The sequence below is a fragment of the Pleurodeles waltl genome, chromosome 9 (genome assembly GCF_031143425.1).
Source record: "Pleurodeles waltl isolate 20211129_DDA chromosome 9, aPleWal1.hap1.20221129, whole genome shotgun sequence".
Lineage (NCBI taxonomy): Eukaryota > Metazoa > Chordata > Amphibia > Caudata > Salamandridae > Pleurodeles > Pleurodeles waltl.
Genome location: NC_090448.1, coordinates 982,221,865 through 982,247,725, shown reverse-complemented (window position 1 = coordinate 982,247,725; position 25,861 = coordinate 982,221,865). Strand labels below are relative to the sequence as shown.

General features: G+C 45.1%; 1 protein-coding gene across 1 annotated transcript in view; it reads right to left on the bottom strand.

The window, feature by feature from the left end:
• Positions 1-25,690, bottom strand: part of ERG28 (ergosterol biosynthesis 28 homolog) — a 46,051-nt gene extending 20,361 nt beyond the window's left edge. Inside the window, exons 1-3 of the mRNA XM_069208449.1 lie at positions 25,499-25,690; positions 8,340-8,508; positions 7,536-7,626 (exon numbers count right to left, since the gene is read on the bottom strand). Of these exons, the coding sequence (XP_069064550.1) occupies positions 7,536-7,626; positions 8,340-8,472 (224 nt within the window). The 5' untranslated portion in view covers positions 8,473-8,508; positions 25,499-25,690. The remainder of the gene's footprint in view (positions 1-7,535; positions 7,627-8,339; positions 8,509-25,498) is intronic.
• Positions 25,691-25,861: the final 171 nt, after the last annotated feature.

The window sequence follows — 25,861 nt, the reverse complement described above, 5'->3', positions numbered from 1 at the left end:
TCTGATCTGCAAGTGAGTGATGACACTACCACATGCCCTGGCATCAACTGACCTCCTACAACATTTGGGAGTAAGCACCTATGACAAGAAACCCATGAGACAGTAACTTAAGGTATCTGTGGTGCCTAACGTTGATCCCATGAGATGTCTACTCATACATTTATTTTAGACTCAAATGGTTTCCCTCTTTTAGGACACGAGTTTTTGCAGTCATGCACACTAAGTTTTCCCTGATCAATGTCCAACTGTCGCACAGTTTACGAATACTGTGCCTCATCCTCCAAACAATTCCTTGAATATTTCTAGTGGTGTTGTCTAGCTGAAAATTCACCACTTTTCACAGCATAGTAACAGGCAACTGGATGGCTAGTAGGGGGCTGAATGGCGGGTACCATGCGGCCATGAAATATGATGCACAACGGAGCCAGCATCTACTTTACTCAAACCCTGCTTGGATATGCGATTCTCAGCTTTTCACTGGGATGGGTCCCATAACAGGGGCAAGTGAGCTCTCACAAAGGTAGCAAGGAGTGGGTCAGCAAGGAAGTAACAGGGAATTTCCACAGACCACGATGCCGCTTCTAGCTAAACTTGATTAAAGTTGTCAATGTCACAACAATAAAGCATGTGACCATCCTCTTCCCCATTTCTGCAACCTCAGTGCACTTGCCTGGTACAACACTTTGTTTAGCCCAGTTGGTTTCATGTTATACTGAGGTTCTCAACATCAGAGACATACTGATGCAGATCAATATTTGATGGAGTGGCTTTCTAAAAGTCACTTAAATGTGTGGGCTACAGGCTGAAATAGTCTTGAATTACAATGGACAGACTTTAAAGGGGCAGGATGCATGTGGTGCAGGAGACCGACGACTGAACAGAAATGAGCAGGGTGTGGAGACACAAGACCAGAGCACCACCGTCCACACCACTGTCACCACCAGCATCAAAAACCCCACCTATTTACAGCCAGCTTCAGCGCCTCTAATACAATAACCCATCACCCGCTTTGCCACCCTCCACTGGATACATTTTCACCCTTCACACATGGATAGGTACTCCCTCTGTTGCTTCAGACAGAGCATGTTTTGGAGGTAGAGGACACACCCTATACTCCTCTCTCTCTCTCTCTTTTGGTCTCAAGCCTTTCCACTGTTGCTCAGCACTGCTTGGCCTCACCTTGCTGTACCCCACCAAGCAGGTTGAAAACCACACTGGACTGATGTATTACAGGAGGATTTAGGTGGGTATCAGTGAATCATGCTCCTCTCTTCATCCATCTGTTCCCCTCACCCCCTCCAGGAGACGACAGTTAAGTTTAACATTGACCTTTACACACAACACCAGTGGGACTGCCATGCTACATCTCAGCTGCAACCAACAAGGAACCAATAGGCTGGAGCAAGCAGACACTGCATCACTGGCTGCCTCTGTAACCTGTCCCTTCATGCACTCAGTCGCAAAATGAACATACATCCAAGCAACAGCAGAGTTACAGGATGGGTTAAGACTGCTAATAAACATAGTTATGGCTGCATTATCATTGGGTTAAAAATTCTTGAGGAGCCCCAGTGCCATCATAAGAGAAGTTAAGACTACTATAGTGAATACCAGCTACATTACACAATGGGGTCAGTATTGACTGCACTAGAAGACAGGTCCAAACAGAAAAGGAACATTACTCTTTGTTAACACACGAGTCACAGACAAATATTCATTGCAAACTAAGTGACTACAATCTTAAATAGAGGAGCTGGACAATTTTAAATTGAGCCAGAAATGCAGGGAGACTCAATCTGGATAACAGTGTTTCTTAGAAGAAATAGTTAAAGTTACTTTGTCATGTGCGAACAAGATTACAAAACATTTGAAACAGTTATCCAGACTCCAAAAGGGCTAGTGTATTGGTCAGTTTAAGGTTTATCTACTTAGTATTCAGATTTGAATGACCTCTATTTTTTTTTTTTTTTTTTTTTTAACTTAATAGATCTTTCTTATTGGGAAACAAGGAATGGGCTGATGGGAGTACAGGTAAGGTTCCTATCGTTCGACAAGTAGACTTGTGCCCACTTCCTACTTCTGCAAAAAATTCAGGCATTCTATTAATCGAAAACTGTTCTTTAGCCTCCAAATGCAAAAGATGTGTCTCTACCTTCTTGCAGCTTAAACTTTGAAGAAGACTTTGCTTTTCATTTCACCTGCTAAATATCCTTCTGCTGTCGGCACATTTTCTTTCTCGTCATGACTATTGCAATGCAGTCATTTCAGGCCTGAATACGCCAGATATGGAAAAGAATGTGTCTTCCCATGATAACACCTGTACTTAGTATGCTTCTTAACCGGTTTCATATGTAATTTTCTTAAATTTCCTGGGTGCTGCATATAGGAGGGCGGTCCCAGAGGGCCTCTCATGGTGGGGGTCGGGGTATTTCTTTAAAGGACCTTCAGCCAGCGGGGCTGGCCACGTCACCCGAAGGACTTTGGAGAACATGGTGGTAAGCAGTACACATAGATGGGTGGGGGTGCAACAGGCGCCTCGGGTAGTTAGGGGCGTTAGGTAGTTAGGTGCTGCATCGCGGGTCACTGCAATGGAGACCTGGCGGCAGATGAGAAGTGGGAGAGTGGCACAGGACAAATATAGGCATTGGTGGAGATGGGTTCTTCACACATAGCAGGGGGTGCTTTTTCCCTTAGATTCAGTTCCTGGAACGTGAACAGGCTTGGCAACAAGCTGAAACGGAGTGGTGCAGCGGTACTTGGCGCACAAGGCCCCGGACCTAGCACTATTGCAGTATACACATCTGAAGGGCTCCCAGTGTAGTTTTTTTGGCAACGAGTAGGTTCATGTGGATTAGTCAGCGGGGGCTCGGTATTCTGGTCTGTAGGTCAACACCTTTCCAGGTAATGCACACATGGGCTGATTCTTCAGGTTGCTGGGCAGCAGTGGACGGCTTATGGAGAACGTTTGTTGGTAGCTTTATGGTGTTGGGGTTTGGGTTAGCTCCAGGAAGATTATAGGAGGCATGTTCAGAATGCAACACGGACCCTGTTACCGGTACGACAGAGCAGGCTGTGCTAAGCGGGGAACAAGGTGGGAGAAGATGCCGACATGGTTGGCCAAGATATAGGAGGGCCAGTGATGGGTTACAGTGTTACGTATGCAAACTGGGGCGAGGACAGAGGCTCCCACGGAGATTGCCCAGGCTTTTGCTGGGTATCTTTGTGGACTCTATGCTTCCAGTGTGAAAAGCAAAGGGTTGAAGACCCTGCTCGCCCTGTTCGGTGCAGCCCGGTCAGAGGGGGTGCTGCCAAGGGATCTCCAACAGGCACAGGTCTTACTAATCCACAAACCAGGGAAGCCCCCTGGAGTAATGTGCCTCAAGCCAGCCGATTTTGCTACTGAATGTGGAGACCAAGTTGCTTACTAAGTACTTAGTGAACCGCCCTAGATAGGTTATAGAGGATGTAGTGGCACCGGACCAGTCTGGATTCATGCTGCATAGGTCCATGCGTCATAACCTTTGGCGGCTCTTTGGTTGCCTGGCCCATCAGTTGCACACTAGGGAACCAGCCCTTCTTCTAAAGCTGGGATTCTGTAGAGTGGTCGTACCGGTGGGCTCTTGAGCGTATGGGCTTTGGCCTGGGATTTTGTGCATGGGTGCAACTCCTATACAGAGGGCTAATGGCAGGTGCGAGGCTGAACTGGGTGCTGTCAGAGGAGTTTGAGCTTCACCAAGGTGCAGGCAAGGGTGCCCCCTCTTCTCATTACATTTTGCAGTTGCAATGGAGCTGTTGGCAGCCTGGATCTGCCGGGACACGCAGCTGCAGCACCTCTGAAGGGACGATGATTAGCAGGACAATCTCCCTTTACGCGGATGACGTTCTGCTGTATTTGGCAGATCCAGACAGTTCGTTGCCAAGGGTTATGGAAACACTGCACACTTTTGGTCTTCTCCAGGATCACAGTCAATTTGGGCAAATCCCTTGCATACCCATTGTTCAGCTGGATGCCGCGGGGTGGAAAAGGGCAACGGGGGGGGGGGGGGGTTAGTGGAGGAGAGAAATGGTCCCGACATTTGGTTTGGTCTGACCCAGGTTTATGTATCTAGGATTTTAAGTGATCACAACTGGTTTTATGAGAGGAGCATTGGGCGGTTGTCGTAGAATTTCAGGAGAGACTTGAAGCATTGGCAGCAGCTGACCATGTCCCTACTGGGCAGCGCAGCCCTTTACAAAGGGTTTCTCTCACCAAGTTTCTTTATGTGGTGCAGAACTCAGTGTCTGAGATACCAGACCACTTTTTTTGTGCAGTAGAAGCTGAGGCACTTAGAATTCTATGGGGATGGGGGTGACACGAGGATCGCGCTTGGGATGTTGTTGCAATGCCCGGAGGATGGAGGCATTGCCATCCCAGACCTGCATCTGAATTACTGGGCGACACAGCTGTTGCTGGTTAATGATGGGTCATTTGTGGATTGGGGAAGCTGGCCTTGAAGTCGGACTGGCAGGCATTGGAGCCATTTGGCTTTGAGCCTTGGCTCTAGAGGGTGGGATGGGTGCAGACACTTCCAGAGCCAACTGCCACGGTGGTGCGCACCTGGCGGACAACGATGTGCTAGATGGGCGAGACGTGTGATGTTGGAAACACTGGTGTGGGACTCTGAGCACTGGTGAGGCTCCATAAGGTGGCTGGGTACACGGGCTGGGACTTGATTGGTATATTCATAGTGGGGGACCTCTGGGGTAGTGAGGATTGGCTGGACATTGCAGACGTGCAAGACCAGTATTAGATACTGAGGGGCCAGTTTCTGTGCTATCAGCAGATTAGGGTGATTTTGTGGCAGATGATCCCCTCCCCGCGAGACCTGGTGGAAGAGAGCCCATTGGAAGATCAAGCTTTGGCAGCTCCACTTCGTCAGCACACAGTCTCACAGCTTTATTCTACATTGCTCAGTAACACACAGGCCTTCCTGCAGCAGTTGCATGATTGTTGGGAGGGGGATTTGGGGTGAATGGAGTACGATGACTAGGGAGTGGCGTGCAGGTTCCTAGAAGAGGTAGTCATCCAGACGGGACTGTGTCTTATTCAGATGAAGCTGCTGCACATGATCTAATTTACGCATATGAGGCTCCGGCCAATAGGGTGGTTTGATTCAGATCGCTGCCTGCCGGGGGTGGACAGCAGGGTACTTTGATTCACATTCTATGTGGGTGCCCGTGGTTCTAGTCGTTATGGGATGAGGTTCAGGAAAGGCTTTAGTGGGTTCTGGAGGTGGCCCTAGTGCTCATCCCCACCTTCCCCCAGTTGGTCAACAAGGGCATCTAGGGTGAGGTGACGATGAACAGATACACCCTTCTGTTTTGTAACGTAATGTTAGCAGTGTCTAGAAGGGACGTGGTGTGGTGCTGGGACTGTGCGATCCTGCAGATGGTGCGGGCAAGGGAAGACAATATGGAGTAGTGCAGGGCGTGATGTTTGGCAAGATATGGGACAGAAGGACCACGGAGGAAGATGCCTAATGAGGGATGGTTGCAGTGTGGGGTGGGGGTTGTGTCCAAGGGAACTGTAAGGGCATGTTGAAGACCCTGTTGACTGTGGATTGTGTGTTCCTTTCTGTTGCGCACAGGCTGTTGTGATCAGACACTGTCACACTGAGGATTGCTAGTATATGTGATGAGACACCCAGGGGGCGGGGTGGTTTGGTTGGGGGTATGCGTCATCTTACATATGTTTTAGGATAAAACTTCAATAAAAATATGTTTTTAAAAAAAAGAAAGGGACACAGAGGTGAAGAAGGCCAAACTGGTTTAAAACATTGATGCAACAGACTACCAAAGGTTTGAGGTGTGGCTGGGGGAATGTAGTTCTGGAAGGGATAGCCAGGCGAGGGGCTCATAAGACTTGAACACCAACCATTACTGCTGCAAATAGCTATGGCCATAAAAGCTTTAAAAAAATTTAAAAAATCTGAGCCAAAAAAACCTTTCTACGTCCAGGCTGATTGGTATGACAAAAGCTTTAGGGGTGAAGTACAGGTTGGGAGGATGACACAGGAGTGAGGATTGAGAATCGTAAGCAGTAGACTGGAGACAGTGTGGTTGTTGGATAAAGCGGGAAGCTTAAGACAAAGAAAGAGGCAGGTATACTATGCGTCAGCAACAAAGTGGAGAATGAGTGTAAAATATAGTGTTACCCACCTGCAATTCGACCCACCCCCAACTCAACTTTTAAACCTCCCACCCCACTTGTAATCAGATATTACCAGCCTGCTGAACTATTGAGATTGATGCTATACTTCAGGCTGCTGGGCAATTTGGGCCCATCCGTCTCAAAAAACAAGTTTAAGTTTTAATTATATTGGACTTTATTTAAGCTTTTCAAATATCAAGTAAATAATTTGAGCAAAGAGAAAACATTCAACTTTGAGATGCTGCTTTAACTAAATGTTGTTCCCTGTAAGACAGATTAAACATGGATAAGTGTCTTTTCTTCATTCAACCAGAGATGGCATGGAGGTGTTGAGTGAAAGATCAGGCTATTTCCTCTGGAGGCTGCGGTAATAGGAAACGGAACCAGTGGAATTAGTTCCATGCTTGAATGCCAAATAAAGCATTTCGTACAAATAAACCCAAGTGGGGCAGGTACCTGCAGCGCAATGCTTGAGCAACACATCTCTGCCACCTGAATAAAGCCGTCTAAGTGTAACCTCTTCTCTGTCACAGATTTAGGAAAAGTCTGAAAAAAAATATAGGTCACTGGTAATGTTATCCTATATTTAAAAGGCCTCTGGCATCCGGGATTTAGAATATGAATATGACCTATTTAAACATGGAGCAAAAGAGTAAAAAAGCAGAACTATCACCAGAGGAAATAAAAGGCAAAGAAAGTACTCACATGGACTGTGAATGGATCGAGCTCCTCTCCCATTTACTAAATACTGGTGTCGTATGCGCACTCAACTTGAAAGTTATGGCTCTAGGTGCTACCAGGCATAAAGGAACTCTGCGTTGGTGGGAGGACCACTTGGGCTGGAAAGAGCTTTTTTTTTTTTTTTTTGAGTGGTTTGGGCTTGACTTCAGCTCTGGTACTTACTGACCTTCTCAACTGGCCTGTGTGAATGCATCATCAATAGGGTGAGCTAGCTGGTAACAGTACTTTGCTTCTGGAAGGAGAGGAACCCTCCAGTGTTCTCCTCCGGGTTTAACACTAAGAATTGCATGGACTCGAATACTCAAAATAAAAAAAACTTCTGATGGATTTATTTAACTATTTCCATGTTGGTCCTATTTAGCAAAACCTCTTCCGTTTTACTAAACATGATTTAGGAATTTTACTAACCATTTTTCCTCTTGACTCAAGTGCTGTTTTGTACTTCTGGAATCATGTACTCACATACAGGGGAAACACATAAACCCCTGTACCAGCAGGTGTTCTTTTTGCCCAATTAACACAAGTTCCACCACACAGATGGAAAATTCCAACCATGTCCCAATTATACACCCCACCAAAAATGCCAGTGACAAGCTTCACATACGTCTTGTTTTGGATGTCGATAGCACATGCACAGCGGATGATTGAAGACAGAAGAGTCCAGATCCCAAAGGTGCGAGCTTGGAGGCCATTCACTGTCAGAAAGAAGACATTCTTGTGAGTGAAAATGACCCTCGTAGCATTTGATGCATCAGGAATCAAACTAATGCCCAACAGAAAAGATAGGAACTAGGGAACAATAGAATTTTTCTCTTGCAATATCCAACTACATGCAGTGCTCAATAAATAGGAAGGATTTATTCTGCACAGGAGTGTAGGGTAGCTCTCATACAAGTGGTACAAATACCGATCAAATGTCCATGCTGCAGACCAATTATTAGGACGTCAAATTCCACCCTCTATATTGTCAAAAATTACTTGAGTTCGTCTAGGTAAGATATCCAACCATTATTTCAAAGCATTCTATAAAAGGGAAGCAGACTTGCTCTTCTACACAGAGCTAGTTCAACATAATGAGATTTTAAAAAGTCTAAGAACCACTCCACTGTAGCAGGCTTAAGAGGAGGGACAAAGGGGGCTGGGAGAGCAGGGGGCTTGGATGATGATAGGGAGTTGTTCAAGAGGCACCAGTTGACTTCTGGAAAATGTGTACCCTGCACGTCAACAAATGTTTCATACATTTTGGCTCTAACTCCCACCAGACTCATCCAAGTACCCACAAGCACACCCACATGCCTCTGACCAGTATACCACTCATTCAAAGATCCTAAAACCATATTTGCTTGAATACCCTCCCATAGTGCTTGTCACTGTGTTCTCTACCCACCAACCAATAACCTGTCCTTACCCAGATTTGGTTTGCCAGTATAGAGTTTATCAGAGAGGAAGCTGTGGTCACGGAAGCTCTGCACTGTGTTCCCCACTGCGATGATGGATACCATGAGCAGCCAGCTTCGAAGCACATTCAGGAAGCGACTCATCTTTCTCTGGAGATGGAAGGGAGTGCAAGAAAGGATCTGATAGGAAAGAAAAAGGGATAAGATATCCAAAAGTGTGGCGTGGCAAGTCACAACAAGGGTGCAAGTGTCATGCCGCAAAGCAAATCAAATGTACAAAATTCACTACACTTCTCACAACACCATTGAAGCTGCTATTGCTTAACGTATTCACTTATACCCTGCCCAGATCTTTGTTCAAAGCATGCTACAGTATCTAAAAACTTTACAAATCATTTGCAGGAGAACAACTAACACTCAGATTGTGATGCACCGGGTCCAAACGGATCAGCACAGTCAAACGCAACTGAGTAGACTACTAAAACAGTGGGGGCATGTGAATAAGTAGAAACTAAACTTAAAAAGGTGGGTAAAGGTGGTCTGCACTATAATTAATGAGCACTGGCAAAGCAAATATGTCTTGCTTTATTCAGCTTCAGCCTTTGATAATGATTTTTGATGATGCTCTGTAGCATCAGCAAAACGGTTGGAAAAAAAAATCGGAGGGAAAGGAGGAACGTTGATGTTGCTTTTTTTATCAGCTGCGTCATTCCCTAAGCGTGTGCATGCATGAACACATATACCTTTGCCCAAGGAATGACATGGCTGCCATATTGTTTTTGTTTGTTTACAGATCCAAGATGGCTGGTACCGCTTGGCATGGTGGGTGGGGAGGGTTGTGGGGAGTCTGTGTTAAAACAGTTATTTTAGTGGAATAACCACACTTTAGGATCATGGAGTGTCCAAGCACCAAATGGCAGCTTTAGGGCCCTCCAAATAGCTTTCCTAGTGTTACGTGTAAAAAATATACATATGGACTACAAAGGGTTCGGAAAGCTGGACAGGGTTAAGGAAAGCAATGAATGTGCTTGGGGAGAGTGATGAGCGAGCAACACGGAGCGTGGTGAGCAGTGCTTGGTGGGAGAAGCAGTACACAAGGGAGAGAGCTAGACAACATGTGAACTCTCAAGTGCTGAAAGAAAAAAAGACAAAAAAAATAAGCTCCCTGTATGGAGTGACTGGATGGGTACAAGTCTGTCAACCAAAATAATGGTAAAGAGGCTCTGTTCCAGGGGAAGGACAAAACAAGAATAGGAAGCAAAGCCCTTTAATAAGAAGAGAATGAAAAAAAAAGTCAAACAATAGATGGGCTCCAAGTCTCTCCCCTCCCCCCCATAACGTATTTATTCAGTATAACAGACTAAAGAATATAACACTTAAGCAGTTTGATTAAACGTGGGAACAGCAAGAATTATATACAATTCCCATTGTGCATTGCCAACCATTACATTTCTCCCCAGTCAACGCACAGTTCCGTTATATTGAAGGTCCAGGGAGGCGTAGCTACGAGACCAGCAACAAATTGTACAGAATCATTTGGGATCTACAACATCTAAGTGTCAAAATCTACATCCTCCTCACTTAAGTCTACCCTCTCGGAGGCCATAAACCGTTCACATAGTGTCACCATGTCAACCTTGGAGTTTTTTGTTGGATCTACTACTCTTCATATGTAGCTCCTCCGCCAGTGACCACACTGCCAAATCCTTGTCCCAGTGGTCCACTGACAGTGCCCTTTGCCCCAGCCAAACTATAGCAACTTGCCTTCTAGCCAACACCTGCACTAATTGTAGGCACTCATAAGCCATTTTCTTCCCCATGGGCCTCACTAAGTGCCCCAGCAGGCAATATAAGGGCACCCTGTTGCGCTGCGGTTTATACAAATCTGTCCACACCCAGTATCCAATAAGCATGCACCAGCGGGCTGCCACAAGTGCATGAAGTCAGCCCCCCACAAAACTACGGCGTGGACATGTAGGTGCTCTATCCGGGTATGTACATCCTAATGCCAAGGGCATCATGTACGTGCAATGAATGAAGTGACAATGGACTGGCTTAAAGCACGCATTGCTAAAAACCGTCCTTGGTGAGGTTCACACTTGCGCCCAGTTCTCGCCTGCCATGGGCTACCCCAAGTCTGACTCCCAAGCCTCTCAGACCCCCAAGGGTTCTTAGACTGCATCAGCAGTCATGGCCTTATATAGTAGTGATGCCAAGTACCTCTTCCTTCCACAGGACAACATGACCACCAAGGTGGCCGAAAGAGGAGGGGCCAATGGGAATGTCCCTCGGGACTGTCAGGCTAACTCAGCCAATCCCACATAATGTAAAAAGTGTCTTGGTCCCACTCCAAATGCAATCAGTGCATCCTCAAAGGAGATAAAGGTCTCATCCTGGTATGTCGCCCGAATGTCACAATTGCCCTCCCGCCACCTGGAACAACATGTTGGCCTCCAAGCATCGAAGTGGAGTCAACATCCATATTGGTATTTCCAATGAAAGGGCATCCTCAGAAGCACCACGTGTACCAGCCTCTGCCACAGAGGGGCTGTCTGTTGATCACCCGACCCCTTGATCAGTAGTACAGGTAGCCTCCCCGCAAGATTCTGCCAACAAACGTTTTACCCGATATTTTCCTTCAGCCATCTATCTGACCGCATGCTGCATTATGGCTGCAAAACAATAATACTCCAATCTTGATACCTCCAGTCAGTCTTCATAGCTCCTCGTTAATGTACCCATGGCCACTGTGCTGTGCCTACCCATCCACCCATAGAAGTGTCTAAAAACCCAGTAGGGCAGGGGGCAAAGGGAGTTCTGTATCGTATAAAACCAACGCTGGAGGAGCACCATCTTGGAGACATCTATCCCACCCATAAGCGACAGTGGCAGGATGATACAAAATTTGATCAAGTACTGTATTAAATCCAAGACCCTGTCCATGTTATACTGTGTCTGAGCCTTCTTTGAGTGAGCAACCATAATTCCAAGATAGCGAAAACTATCCAGCTCCCACTTAAGTCCCAAATCCGGAAGGTCACCTGTGGGGTTCCTCACTAACGCTGCCAACGGAAACAGTGATTTCCTTCAATTCAAACGAAGCCCAGATACTGTCCCAAATTCATCCAAAGTATGTAGCAGCTCTCCAAGCGACTCCCTATGCGCCCCTGATGCATACAGCAACACAAGGTGCCACGTCGCGCCCAGCTCTATGCCCCATCAAGACAAGTCCAAGCAAACCTTGATCGCAAAAGGCTCCAAAGCCAGCACAAATAAGGGTGACAATGGACAACACTGCCAAGGACCCTTACTCAGTTCCCAACAATCTGAGCATTGGTTCCCTCACACTAACCTCATGCTGGGGCACGTATACAGCAAACGGATCTAGGCTCGAAATTTCAGGCCAAATCCTAAAACCCTCAAGAACTCCAGCAGGTATACCCAGTCAACCGTATCAAACACTTTTCTATGTCCACTGCGACAAGAGGCATTTCTTCAGCCACCCCTCCACTTCATGCATACCATGTGCGAGTCTCCTCAGGTTCATGCCACTGTTCTGGCCTGGGATGAACCCACACTGGTCTTCATGCACCAATTCGCCCATAAGAAGGCTCAAACATCTTGCTAACATGTTATAAAGCATATTCACATCTGTGTTTAGCATAGTGAGCAGGTGGTACGCCGGTGGGTCTGGCTTTCCTCCAGGTGTACGCAACATACACAATTCCAGCTCTCGCATGGTTAGGGTCAACACCCCAGTGTCTCATGATACACATCCAGCAGACCCTGTGTGACTGTAATTTTAAAAAACAAACAAACAAAAAAAAAACAAAAAAAAAAACTTGGTATAACTCTGCCGGGAACCAGTCTCCTCCAGGAGCTTTATGTCTGGGCAGTAACTTTAGTGCCATCCTGAACTCATCCAGCGTGAGATCCGATTCCAATTCAAGACTCGTCTCTGCCCCCCACCCCCTTTCGGGAGCATGTGGTGCCCAAGGAAGGACTGGATCCTCATCTGGATGATCTCCAGGTTCTTCCAGTAAACCCCCTCTAGGTGCTGCCAAAATGTATCCACAAGCACTGCCCGAAAGGCCTCCAAACCACGTCTGCTGCCCTCAAACGTATAACAGGGCCAACAACCGCCTCGCTGCAGGATAGCCACGCCAAAGACATCCTCTGCTAGTCTCCCTCCCTGTGTAGGCATTGCCGATACTGCTTCAGGGTAAACCTATCCAACCAGTCCCATGCAACCGCAATACAGAGGAGCACGGCTGACCCCCGCTCCTCTCTCTGCCGCCCTTGTGCTACCAAGTCCCTAGCCTGCAGATAACCAAGCTCTGCTTCTCCCTCCTGGAGCAATCGTCTCAGCACCCCTACTCAACATTTCCATACACTGGCCCCACAGCACTGCCTTCATGGCCTCCCACTCAGTGGCCCTGCAGAATGTACTAACCCATCTGTGGTCCATGTATTCCGTCAGTGCCTGAGCCAGCGCCTCCCTACCTTCTGCATCTGAGAGTATGTACTCTGGGGATCTACACAGCATTAGCAGCACCCCAACGCAATTCACAGCAAACAGGGGTATGGTCAGACAAAAACCTAGCGAGGTAGGACGCAGTTACTCTATTGTCCAAGTGGAGTCCAGCCATTAACATTCAATCGAATCTGCTATGTGTGTTATGAGTGGCAAGTATAAACTTGACATTTCTGTAATTGCGAACTCCACACATCACAACCCTCAATGCAGCAGTCATTCGGGGCTTCGCACCCTGTCGGGGGTGGAGAAAGAGGAAGCCTGTTCAAGTCACCGTCTAAGACACAGCTGAAATTACCCATCCACCGCAGAGGCACTTCCATATCCTGACCAAGTCTTGAATGCCATAAAAGAAATCCAGGTCTTCCATATTGGGTGCATAGGTATTTAAGAGGGACATATTCCACCCATCTAATGAGCCTTGTATAAGCATGTATCGGCACCCCACATCCATCTCAGAATATGTCAGCGAGAACGGAGACCCAGGGGCACCACCAATCAGGACTCCCCTAGTATACGGGGAGTAAGAGGTGTGATAAATTTGACACATCCACTCCGTAGCTATTTTTTCGCCTCTGTATCGCTCATATGGGTCTTCTGATCTTATGACATTTCAGGAACCCCAACAATGAATTACACCCCACCCACAGACTAGTATAGTATAGTAAAACATAGTGCGGTCATGCATCCACCCAAATAATGTGCCAAGACAACACTGGTACCAACGCCCTGTCTATTCGGGACAGGGCCCCAATCCACTCACCCAGCATAAAAACAGAAAAAGAAAAGAGAAAAAAAATAATAATAATAATAATAAATAAATAAATAGGGAGGGAGGGAGTGTCGGGAGAAGGATGGGAACACCTGGGCGCCCCCTCAGTGGGGACGGATCATCACCCCAATCAACATGGGCCCTCGGCACCACCCATTGCGCGCACCCCCTAACACTATCAAACCTATTAAGGATGCCCAATAATAGGTGCTGATGCCCCCCCCCCCCCACACACCTAGGAAAGCACTGTAAACATGCACGCTACAGGAGCGCCCAGCTCCCTGCCATGAGCCAAATATTGCATTTGAGCACATTTCACAGCAGGATGATTCTCTGAACTATCCGGAGCAGTCTACAGTGTTGCAGGGGCATTGACAGTCACGGCCCCTATGCTATCATCTGCTGGGCCTGTCAGCAAGGGACAGGGCTCCCGGTCAGACCCCTGTGTGTCCACCACTTCTATCATCTGCATGGTTCCATCCTCCTAAATCGTAATTCTGTTAGCGTCCTGGCACCAAGCTGCTGTCTCGACCAAACACCCATCTGCCAGGTAATCTGCTGAGATGGCTGCCATGGTGTGATATATTGAGTCATAGTGGTGTATGAGTGAGCAGCCTTGCCCTTTCCCATGGTGCTCTGAGCCCAGGAGCTGCAAGCACGCCTCTACAGACCTACGATTCTTGTCCAAAAAGAATAGGTCCCAAAGAATCTCTGGCTTCAGCCAGTTTCGTTAATTTCTAAGAGACACCCGCCATGGCTGTGCTAGGACACACTCCCAATCCAGGAACTCCTCTGGAGCCCCCCAAATGTCAAATCAAACAAAAGGCTCAGAGTTCTGTAATTCTCTGGGCCCTCTCAGCCTACTCATTCACCAGGGACCACCTCAGACCGCCACCTTACCAACTTCAGCTCCTGCACAGCCCCTGTTTCCTGTAGGCACCCCACAGGTTCAGACCAGACCACCCCTTGCAGACCGTGAACCTGGGGCACCTCCGTTCCTATCACCCAAAGGCCTTACCTGCAAGGTGCTAGAAGCGTGCCAGGCCCGGTTGTTTTCCTTTCACTTGAGGGGTGGCTCCTTCATTCAGCAGTCCCCTGCAGCAGATATCTAAGGCTTGCCAAAGTTCACCCAGCCCCTGTGCCCCATAAGTCTGACGCTTCCCCAGGTCACATCAGTGGTGGAAGCATGTTGCATTCATGTAGCACCAGCTCAGAAACACCCCCCCGCCCCTTCAACGGCAGCCGTAAAGTCCTTCACCATGTGTGAGGATGGCGGCGTGGTCCACCCGCACAATATTGTCTTCAAGCCCGCATGGGCAAGTGGCAACACAGAGGGTCCAGTGTCCCAGTCATGGACCGTCCCAGCCAGCAAGAGAAAGGGCCTGCATGCAGCCTCACCGACCCTCCACCAATAGCCTCGCCCCCAATAGGCCCAGCAGCCGCCGACACCGCAGGAGAGTTCTCCCCAGCGGCAGCTCATGGGAGCAAAAGTCTGTTGGCCCCCAGAACCAGCTTGGGGACACAGCACTGCCACAGCAGCCTCATCAGTCCTATGTAAATACATATACATCCCTGTGTTATAATCAGTCTACAAGAGTTACAGAGAGAGAACAAATACATTTTTGACGGGCAGTCAGAGATTGTTTCACCCACTAGTGGCACATAGGCCTGGGCTTTTTTCAATGCTAGAATAGAGAATGTGTATGGCAATGCACACAGAGTAGGTTCCTAGCAAAATTATGGTGAATATTTGATTTAATTTCTTATTTTTACTCACTTCAGAATGTGATCACTCAAGGTGAAGTCCACCATGAGACATACCAAGCATGCAAAAATGCCAAAACTGTGTGAAGGATGGGGACAATCACTACTACCCGCTAGGGTTTGAATACTGTGGTGGTATGTACATAATAAATTGGTTCAATGCCTTGTGGTAATGTTATTATGCGGGGATCTTTAAACTCTGGTCAGAGGAGGTGGCACAAGTAGATATGGTCAGATACTGAGAGTTGGAGTTGGAGTTGGGTTTCATTTGGTAGTTGTTGAAGGAGTCTTCGATACTGCATGCTAATGTCTGTGTGAGAATGAAAGTATAGCCATGTGAAGCACTTGATGTACTATGGAAGCCAGGAAAACGACTGGCGTGTAGTGGTTGAGTATCAGGTGAATGCTTTAGGTTGTATTAACAGAAACTAAGGGTAGTGAATTTCTAATATAGATTGTTGGGGGTTGAACATGGGGCCAAGGCAGCCATTTTAAGTGGAGTATTCAGTAAGGCAAAAAGGCTCTTATTATCAGCTGGTATAGGGTAAACTGATTCCTTAGAGGAGGGGGACTAATCACACATAATGTAAAGGCAGGAGGAATTGAGGGCACATGTGAGGCACCTTGAGGCTAAGGCTTTAGTCATTGCGGATAAAGGTAAGGCCAAGGAATAGGAAGACAATGTAGCACCAGAGCAGTGCCATAAAGAAGTAACATGGTCAAAATCTCTTAAAGTAGGGTCAGAATTAAGGGATATTACTAGAAAGAGATGGGAGACATGACTGCATCAAAAAAGTGATGGGAGTCATGGCCACAAAGGAGGGAAGGTAAAAAATAAAATAAAAAAGCAAGAGGCAAACATACCTTTAGTAAAGCTAAACCGGTCATTGGGAGTTCATTGGGCATAAGTGCCTGTAAATTAGGAGAGAGGGGGTTACTTGAAAGCTACTCTTCCTCCCTGGGGAGGGGGCGGAGTGAGAGAAATAGTGCCTGATTGACTGTAGAGGTAAAGCAGATTAGGATACATACCTGAAAGGGGTGACAGAACCTGTGTCTCAAGTGTGGTCAGGAAAGTTGTCTCTGCGGTCCGCAACGTTGCGGAGGGCTATGCAGCTATAAGCATGTATGGAATGGAAACTTTGGCCACAGATGGCGATGGCGTCATATTTAAAAGGTGCTGCTTAGAACTGGCCCTGAGATACAGTTTGCCCCCGTTAGACAGTCGCCATATTGGATTGGACAAAAGGTGTGGGGAAAAAGCTCATTCTGCAAGTGAAATCTGTAGCTACAAAGGCTAGGACTAGCATTTGTTTGTGTAAGATAGAGTAGATAAGTGCATGGCATTGGCCTGAACAGGATATGTTGCATAGTGGAGGTGCAATAAGGAATTGGATTGTGGTTTGGCTAATGAGTTGGTCGTTAACCCAAGCTATTTATTACAGTGGCTATACAGAGTGGCAGTCATTTTAGAATGGTGTAGCTTTTGTCATAAAGAAATGTATATTTGAAACAAAATGTGATTGATTCACAGAAGGATTTTGATATACAGTATCTTGTAGGGGTGTGACCTATATTTTAGATAGTGAATCAAGTTATTTCCCAGGGTAATTCCAGTATATAGTACCATTAGTAGGTTACCCAAGATATACTTTCAAAAGGCTGTGCAATCTAAAGCCTTATCGCTTTATGTCTTAATAAATATACCACATAGAAAGAATCCCCTGTCCTACTGCTCTCCTCAGACTTCTCTCTTCCCTATTGTGTCTGTTTGTGTTCTCAGTAACTCTTGAATACTGGTTTTAATACAAGAATATATGTTTATTTATGCTGACACTTCCAAACCTTTACAAACAGATAAACAGCGTGCTGCCCTGAAGTTCAAAGATAGGCTGAAGGGGTGGAGAAGATATTACTGTGAATCATATAAGATTAATGCAACAAAAAGAAGACGCCTGACTTGTCTGCATGGACAAAGCGAAGAAGGGCAAGAAGATGAACGAAAACTCAGGAGACAATCTAGCAGAAACTAAAAATGGTGAAAAATCATCAGGAGGTAGTTGAAGCATGCTTAGAAAGAATGGAGATGATAAAGGCAGGGATGGAAGCGATTGTAATATCTGTTGAATCAAAAGCAGAAGTGCTGGCTCCAGGATGTGCCATTTAGCTAAGAATGAGCATAGGCACAGGAATTGTCAGGGCAGGGCAAATGGGGTGTTGTTGCCATTGGACTCTAGTCAACATGTTTGAAAATGTTCAATAAGCAGAAAATAAGAGAGTCTTGGAAACTAAAATGTTCAAAGTCAGACAATATGTTTTGGAAAAACACCTGAAAGTGTTGTTGTATAAGACTTGTAGAGAAGATCATACAAGCTACCAATATTAGCCCTTGCCCAGTGAATGTGTAAAGCAGTGGTGCCATTGTTTTAACTCTCTGCAGCCCAGGCTATCGGGCCCAATTTTGATGAAAGCATAACTTGCAGATTCAGGCCCATCAATCTTTTTTTTCCCGGATCTCTGTGCTGAAACTCTGGTGAGGAAAGAGTCCGAGATTTAAAGGAAGAGTTATTGAACTTGGGTGTCCGGCCCACACAAATTTCCTATAAGAAGATAAAGCTTACATGTTCACCCAGCAGCCAGGTCCTGACTGAGGCACATCAAGTTGGAAGGTGTACATTCATCTGTAGAGGGTTAATATGCTTGAAGCTACTGCCTGATCCTCATGAATGGAATTGTTGGTCTTGTGGGTGTAATGAGAGCTATTCACTTTAATGGACTCCCAGTGTGCCACTGTTTGAGTATATGCATTTCTCACCTTTAGTATTCAGAATTCTTAACCCTTCTTTGCCACGCCACTGATTCTCTGGAGCATGACACCTATCCACTCCCTCTCTCTCATTTTACTGTATGAGATGCTCAATACTGGGGTGTCAGGATTTTGGAGAATAGTGAAGTATTAATGTAAGTGGGAATGCTATGTTATATTGTAATCTAATGTTAGATGAACAGACAATATGTAATGTACAGAATGGCAACAAATGGCAGTTATACTGCAAGGGAATAAAGGCAGGAGGTGATGTATTATAATATATTTTGAGACATTTGTCTCAAAAGGGATTTTTTTTAAAGCTAGGAGCATATTTATTTATTTTAGTTTTTTTAAAATTTTACATACATGGTTTTAAAATGGTGCTCCATTGCCAACTCCCTATGAAACCATGATCCAAACAGTAAGAAGTAAAATATACATAAATTGAAAGTATTACCTGAACTCTGCTCATACCCTTAATGTCCTCCTTTGCATAAGCAACACTGGATTTTGGGAGCCAGGTGATAAATGCCACGGGTGAATTGAAAGCACTGCAGTAGAAGGGTCTGTGGCTTCTCTGAACTACTTATTCACCATGTATTGGATACAAGGTTTTGGATTAAAAACATTTTCAGTATTTATGTTGCAGATTGTTGATTTGCTCTAGCAGCAGACATGGGCGCACCAATTTCACTCACAGTCTCAGACTGGAGGGTATCAAACATTCTTGCCCTTACCAGAAGCCTACACTGTCCCGTGTCAGGTTGTGGGACTGATACCCCAACATTTTAAACTGGAGTGTTATATACATTTTTTTTTTTTTTTTAATTCTCAGACAACCACTTCTGTTAAGGGTTCCTCTAGACCAGTGTTACTCAAAGTACGGCCCGGGGGCCGCATGCGGCCCTTTTGACCTTTACATGCGGCCCCCAGAACACCAGTAGGGCCAGGATGCTGTTTACTCAACTGAGCACTAATGTTAAGAGGATGTTAAATTAACAGGCAATCCTTTAGTTAAACATTATTTGAAGTAAGGAAGTTGCCCTGCACTGCTTAAATGCAGGAACACTTTCATTCTTTAACAAATCTTGCAGCAAATGTCTACAACTATGATAAGGGTTCTTAAAAATTCAAAAAGTGCATTTCATTAACACAGAACCATTTCATCATAGTACATCGGATAATATTAGTGCATGGAGAAGTATTTTTTTTTTAAAGTGATAGATTTCAAACATAAATTCAGCAACATTAATTCTTCCCCCACCTTCATAACAATGCCAATAGCGAAATAAGAGGCAAGTCAGTTGTTATCTGCACTCTTTGATTGGCCTGATTTCCTATTATACATGAACAATTTCATCATTTATTAAAATAAACACAAGAGAAAGGTTTGCTCAGCGCACATCCCAAAGCCATGCATTGTGAGGTCCTCTTGCATACAATAATGAAGAAAATGAAGGGAACATGAAATAAAACTGCCTAGGATCACAAAATTAGGTAAAGAGGGGAAGCTGGTATTAATGCCAGGTTTTCTGGTTTCACATTGTGCGATTCAGCTACTAGATCTATATGCTTTCCTGCCCCCTAAGCCCACCATAAGCCCTCCCCACCCAGAGCCCCCTTCTGCCTTTCATCGCCACTCTGCTAGCATCAATGCGGCCCTCGGTCATACAACAGACCAAACGTTGTGGCCCCTGAGAAAATGTTTGCGAGTACCTATGCTCTAGACGGTGGGAGAGCTCAAGATTTAGGAGCATTTAAGCCAGAGACCAAAGATATCAGACAATGGGTGGCAGTTTCCAAGTTAAAGCCATAGACGAACATACAAGAACATCACTGGAGGCTAAGGTGCATGCAGTGGCCCTGGACTCGAAACAAGCACAAACTGATCTGCAGAATTGTCACAGACCAAGTTATGCGGGTAGAATTGGTAACTAATTTGTCGAGAGAAAAAAAAAAAAAAAAACACATGCACGCACACACACACACTGGATGGTCTTGCACACAGGACCAGTATACTGGAGGAAAGAGGACAAGATGCAGAAACAGACTAAGATTGTATAGCATCGGGCAAGTTAGTCTCCTCAAACAGACAGAGTGAGTGTGCTGTACTGTTCTTTGAAAAAGGTAAAAATTAGCAGACTGACAAAATTAATTTTGATTAAAGGGCACTCTGAGCCCCCAGTGTTGCCGTCAAGGCTCTGCCACAAGCTGCTGTAATTCACCTCTTCAACTTAAGGGGCATAGATGTGCTCTTACAGGCGGCAAGATATAAAGGCAAAGTGCAGATAGATGGTCCATATATAATGCTGTTGCCGGTTTACACAGAGCAAGTTCAAGAGAGACACAGGCATTTTGAGATGATGAAAAGTGGATGCAGACAAGAATGTGAAGCATATGATCTCCTCATGAAACTGAAGATCATAAACAAGGATCAAGCACACTTCTTTAAATGTACAGAGCAAGTGTGTGACTGACCGAAGTCTGGCAAAATAGAAAGGGAAGGGCATAGAACTGATCCCAATTACAAGTAAGAGAAGAAGGGGAACACGAGGAACCACAACTCTCAAAGACCATCTCTAGTTGTGGGTGGCGACATGCACCTGTGAATTGGGTACTAGCTGCGAAGATCCACAGACCTGAGATAGCAATCAAGAAAGCCCAGTGGTATCCAGTTTGCGATTACTGCTAAACAGAAAAGAAAACAACATCAAAAGCAACTGCCTAACCAACCACCCCCTACAACTGCTCTACCCCTGGTCTGTCCCAGTGCAATTGGTTTGGCCTAACACCCTAGATGTACCGTCACTCCTTTAATGGTTCTGGGTCTGTGAAAGCACATTTAAGTGCATCTAGGTATATTTGTTATCAAATATCTAAGTTCAGTTTAATTAATAGATCCACAATCTGATCCAATGTGTGGTAGAATAACCTTCACAGAAGACACCTCATATGACTGCATCAGCCTGATCATTTTGACCCCACTGTTAACACTACATGCAGTGTGTCCCAAACTGTGGGTTTTAGAGCTAGATGGGTCGCGAGAATGTCGTACTAAAAAGTGGGTCATGGTTCTAAGAGGTTTGGGAAGCACTGCTCCACATTGTTATGAACTACTGTGGTCTAGAAAGAGATGGATGGAAGGTACAGAGAAGTGTTTGTGGAAGTCAAAGGTAGGACAATTGGAGAGTACATTTTCCTTCCGGACATGGAAAGACGGAGGATTGATCAACTCTGTTAAGCATAGGTGGATGGGAGGATATATTCAGAAATATAAGATTGAAACCACTGTCAAGAGGAGACCTACCTGCTGCCAGAGGAACCAGGTAAGATAAAAAAATAAATAAATAAAAAAAAAAGGAAATGGATGGCTCACTTTTACCGTGCTGGCTACAGCTTACATTCAAGAGGGGTGGAAATATAGGTGGCCCAGATGTGCCTTTCACAGCCACGAAACACCCACTGAAACAGAAAGTCGGTATGCATTGCCAAGTGGGCTGACAACGGTAGAGAAATAATTGTTGCAACCTTTGCCTCATATACAGGTGTCCTGGCCCAGTTTTAAGCAGTGTCTACGGGTTACCCAATGTTGTGGATGAAACGTTTGAACTGTGTGCTCCAAGGTTACTGGGACAGGAAAGGCTGATGTGTGCAGGGTACAGAATCCATGAATTCAAGAGTACTTATAGCATACAGCGGTACATAACACAAATACTCCAAGCTAAATATTTTGCCGATAGACAGGCATAGTATGCAGTATATCTCTGAAGTCCAGGATTTTGGGCAGAGAACTGTCAATTCATTTGCCGTTTGAATTTGTGCTGTGATATGGTGGTAATTGTCACACCCCGGTCTGCCTGTTATGTATGTTCCCTGTTTTCATAGCTATTTCCCAATTAGGCAGGGTGCATGTATTCTGGTGTGTACTTTATTTTGCTTGCACTGCTGAATGATTTATATACACACACACTTCTATTATTTTTACCTCTTTGGGGAAATTCTTAAAGATTTTTTTTTTGTGAAAAAAATAAACAAAAACCAAAGACTCATGTTTGGCAGTTTTACTGTGTTTGGCAGTTTCATAGTGGAAACTCAAACAGTCTTTACTACTGAAATAGTCTTGTCTAAGATGGATAATTTGACAAAGCTTTATCAGCAACACTCAAGAATGAGTATATTGACATCTATGACATCTTACTACAGCTTGAGCAATATGAACTTAGCATTAATACCTTCTCTTTCCCGGTCTTTAGATCACTGGCTCCTACTGACAGAAGTTTGTCATCCTGTGTTCCTATTGTAGTTGATAACACTGTGAATCTTGCGGCGTTTCTATAGGACACACGGGCGAATTCCTATTTGTGTCAGTTTAAAAATTTGCACTGTTTTGGCAGTCTCTGTTATACATCCAACAAAAAGAAAGTAGCCTTAGTGTCAGTTCATCATTTATTGACCGCTAATGTTAGATACAGACAGGGAGGCTGGAATCCAGTTTTTCTGTGGCTGCTGCGTTACAAAATTATGGATTTGCTACCAAATCCACCATCTCTGGCATAATTTGCAGATGTCAACAAACAAACAAACAGCTTCCAGTCCAAATGGATTACATGTTACTAAAGCACAACCAGTGGTTCAACACATTGGCAACCCTTTGCAAAGGTTAGCTGGTCAACTTTAAGTTGCTAACTGCAGTACTCAGGTTTTAAACCAGTAATGAGGTGCAACTTCTCACAGACAACATTGATGATGGTCAAGGGTAAGTATCTAATGCATCCCCTTGGCTCCTAAGAAATACCAAGTAACTATTTCCAAATACCTAAAAAGGGATCAAAGCGTCTAGGTAACAGAACAACGCCTGGAAGATGAATCAGCACCCAAAAGGCCCCAGAGCCAGTCGTCAACGGGGAATCATTATATACAGGAGTGTCATAAAGGGACCCTATCTCAGCAGCAATACAAAGGTGGCAAAGTACAAGACTCACAACTGCTTGAGGAAAGCACACTTAAAACATGGAGAACCCGCTCTCGAATGAATATAACCCCTTTCAAAATAACAAATGCATTTAAGTACAACATGAAGCATTTAAGAAAAACATGCCTCCCCTCCCCCCCCCCCATACCACGAAAAGATCAGAGCTCAGTTCCTTATAGGAACAGACAACCCTCGGGAGCACCCAACTGATGCACGGCCAGTCTGGAAACTAATAAGCCTAGCAAAAATGCACAAACTAGTGTCCCACCCTTCCGTATGGAGGCTGCAACTAGAATCGGTTCATGGGAGAATGGTGAGGTCACTGTAACCCATCTGAAAAGTATGCAGTGATCTAGCAATCCAGATACAACAGATGTCAAAGTAAATTCCACACTTTCCCGGAACCTCCTGACAACATACAAAGACTGTCTGCTGGTCACCATGGAACCTGGGGGAAGGCGAATAGGAAAAGAGAGAAACAGTGACACTGGATTATCTTCACTATGCCTGACCTTACAGCTAAGCTTAACCTACATTACAGAAGCAGTGGTATCTAAAACAAGAAATAACTCTTATAGTCCTTAATCATTTGAATTCCAAGTAACTATTGCCAATTAGTGATCTATACAATAATACACATTTCCATACAAACAATTGTGTTCAGTGATTCGTAAATTAAGGCTGAGATCTATGATTCTCACTCAGTTTCATCAGCTGTAACATAATAAATACATACAAGTATTGTACTTTTTCTCCTGACTATTGGCAATCACTTCCCCACCCCTCTCAACACCTCAAAACCACATGCATCTAAAAAAAAATATATATATATATATATATATATATATATATATAAATAAAGTCTGTTCAACTTTAAGATCCTCATGCTTTTCATGTGGCACTCTTCTTGTGAAAGAATATGTAAACATTTTGAGTTTATAGTCCTGGGAAAGATGACTTCTGGAATACCTTGTAAACAACAAAGCCTAAATGTTTACTCTTTCGCATTATCTCAAAATACTCCGCTGTACCAAATACATCTATTTGCAACCTCTGCCAATAAGGACCTGGCTGCAGAAAATGTGCATTTTAACTTTTTAGCAAAGAACACTCTGAAACAAGAGTAATCCGTGGATCCACGGCAACTGTAGGGGCCATATGTACAAACACTTTCTCCCATAGACACAGAATGGGGAAAACCCTTTGCTACATCTGGCCCTAAGTGTCCTGCGGCGCTCCAGGACATATAGTCTGCCTTAACTCCACTTGTGCCTTTCACAGAGTGGGAGCATCGTATATTTACTGTCCATGAGAAGGTTTATGCAATGCGCAAACTAAGCCATCGAAAAGGGGTGGCCGGGAGTTGTACAAAATGATGAAAAATTAATCTCGGCACAAGGAACACGCAAAAAATAAAGAGCAATGTATTTTTTTTTTTTTTGGGAGAAGCACAGCTTCGCACTCATTGTAGTAGTAACTGGTTGACAAACGTAAACGTATTCATTTGAGCGACTAACCAGGTATTTGTTACTCATGAAAAAAGTTGAGCGTTCTCTTCCATCAATAACGGCTTCTCATTTGGGGGATCTTATGCTCCTTTTAGGGATCTCTGTTTCTTTAAATATGAGCTTCAACTCACCCTGCAGGGCAACTTTTTCTTTAAGGAAGGGCTGTGTTCTAACACAGTAGACTTTATTTTATTTAGTTGGGGTCTGTTCAAAATACCTGGTTAGGGTCGGTCAGGCCATTCTGCCACTCGGACATGTCATAGATAGGCTGTAGGCTAGGGACTGATTTCAGAGCAGGGTGGTGTGATGATCCATGGCTTGCACTCAGTTGAATATACTGGGCATGCATGAGAATGCTCTCCTCAACACTTTTTAGATACTTCAGTTTCTGTAGTAGAGGTCAGCGGTGCACGCTGAGTGTGGGTGCTGCTTGGTGGGATGATTAGCTTGAAATACGCGTAAAGCTGGTTCCATTCAGTCAGGTGACTGGAATATAAATCATTTCAGGAGTGTGGCTCACAATCCCCAGAATGCCCTGATTCAAACATATTAAAGCATTTTTCTTAATTGAATATGATTAAAAGAGAATGGCGCCTTCCCAATGATAGTGAAGGGCACGATATATGCTTCTACTTTCAAGCAAACAACGCACTTCTCTTGAACCGCATTCCATTTGGGATATATATCTTCGTCATGTAACAAAAGAACCAACTCCGCCCTCATTTCAAAAGAAAAAGACATCAGCTAGCAATACAACGCCCAATCCCAATAGGTTTGTGATAACGGTCTCGCTACTACCACCGTAAATACTCACCTGGCTCTGGTGCCACACGTCTAAACCCCAGGCTGTGTAACGGGAGCACCACCTGAACACGCTCTTACACCCTCATTACACGCCCCGCCCACTATATTGTATTCCGGTAACCATTGGTGCTTTCCGTCGTAAAAAGAGCTCAACCAAGGACACGTGAATCACGGCAGCTCGTTTATTGCTTCAGCAAATGAAGAGTGCCATTTCTTGGCTCCACCCATGGGGCGTTCTACGCGTGACAGCGGGTACCGCCCACCGTTTTTTTTTGTTGCCCTGTTTCGTTTTGCACGAACGTAGTGCGATCGTCGCCAATAGTTGACGAGCTTCTTCAGCGCCATGTTGAATGGAGATTTCTGTCCTTTACCA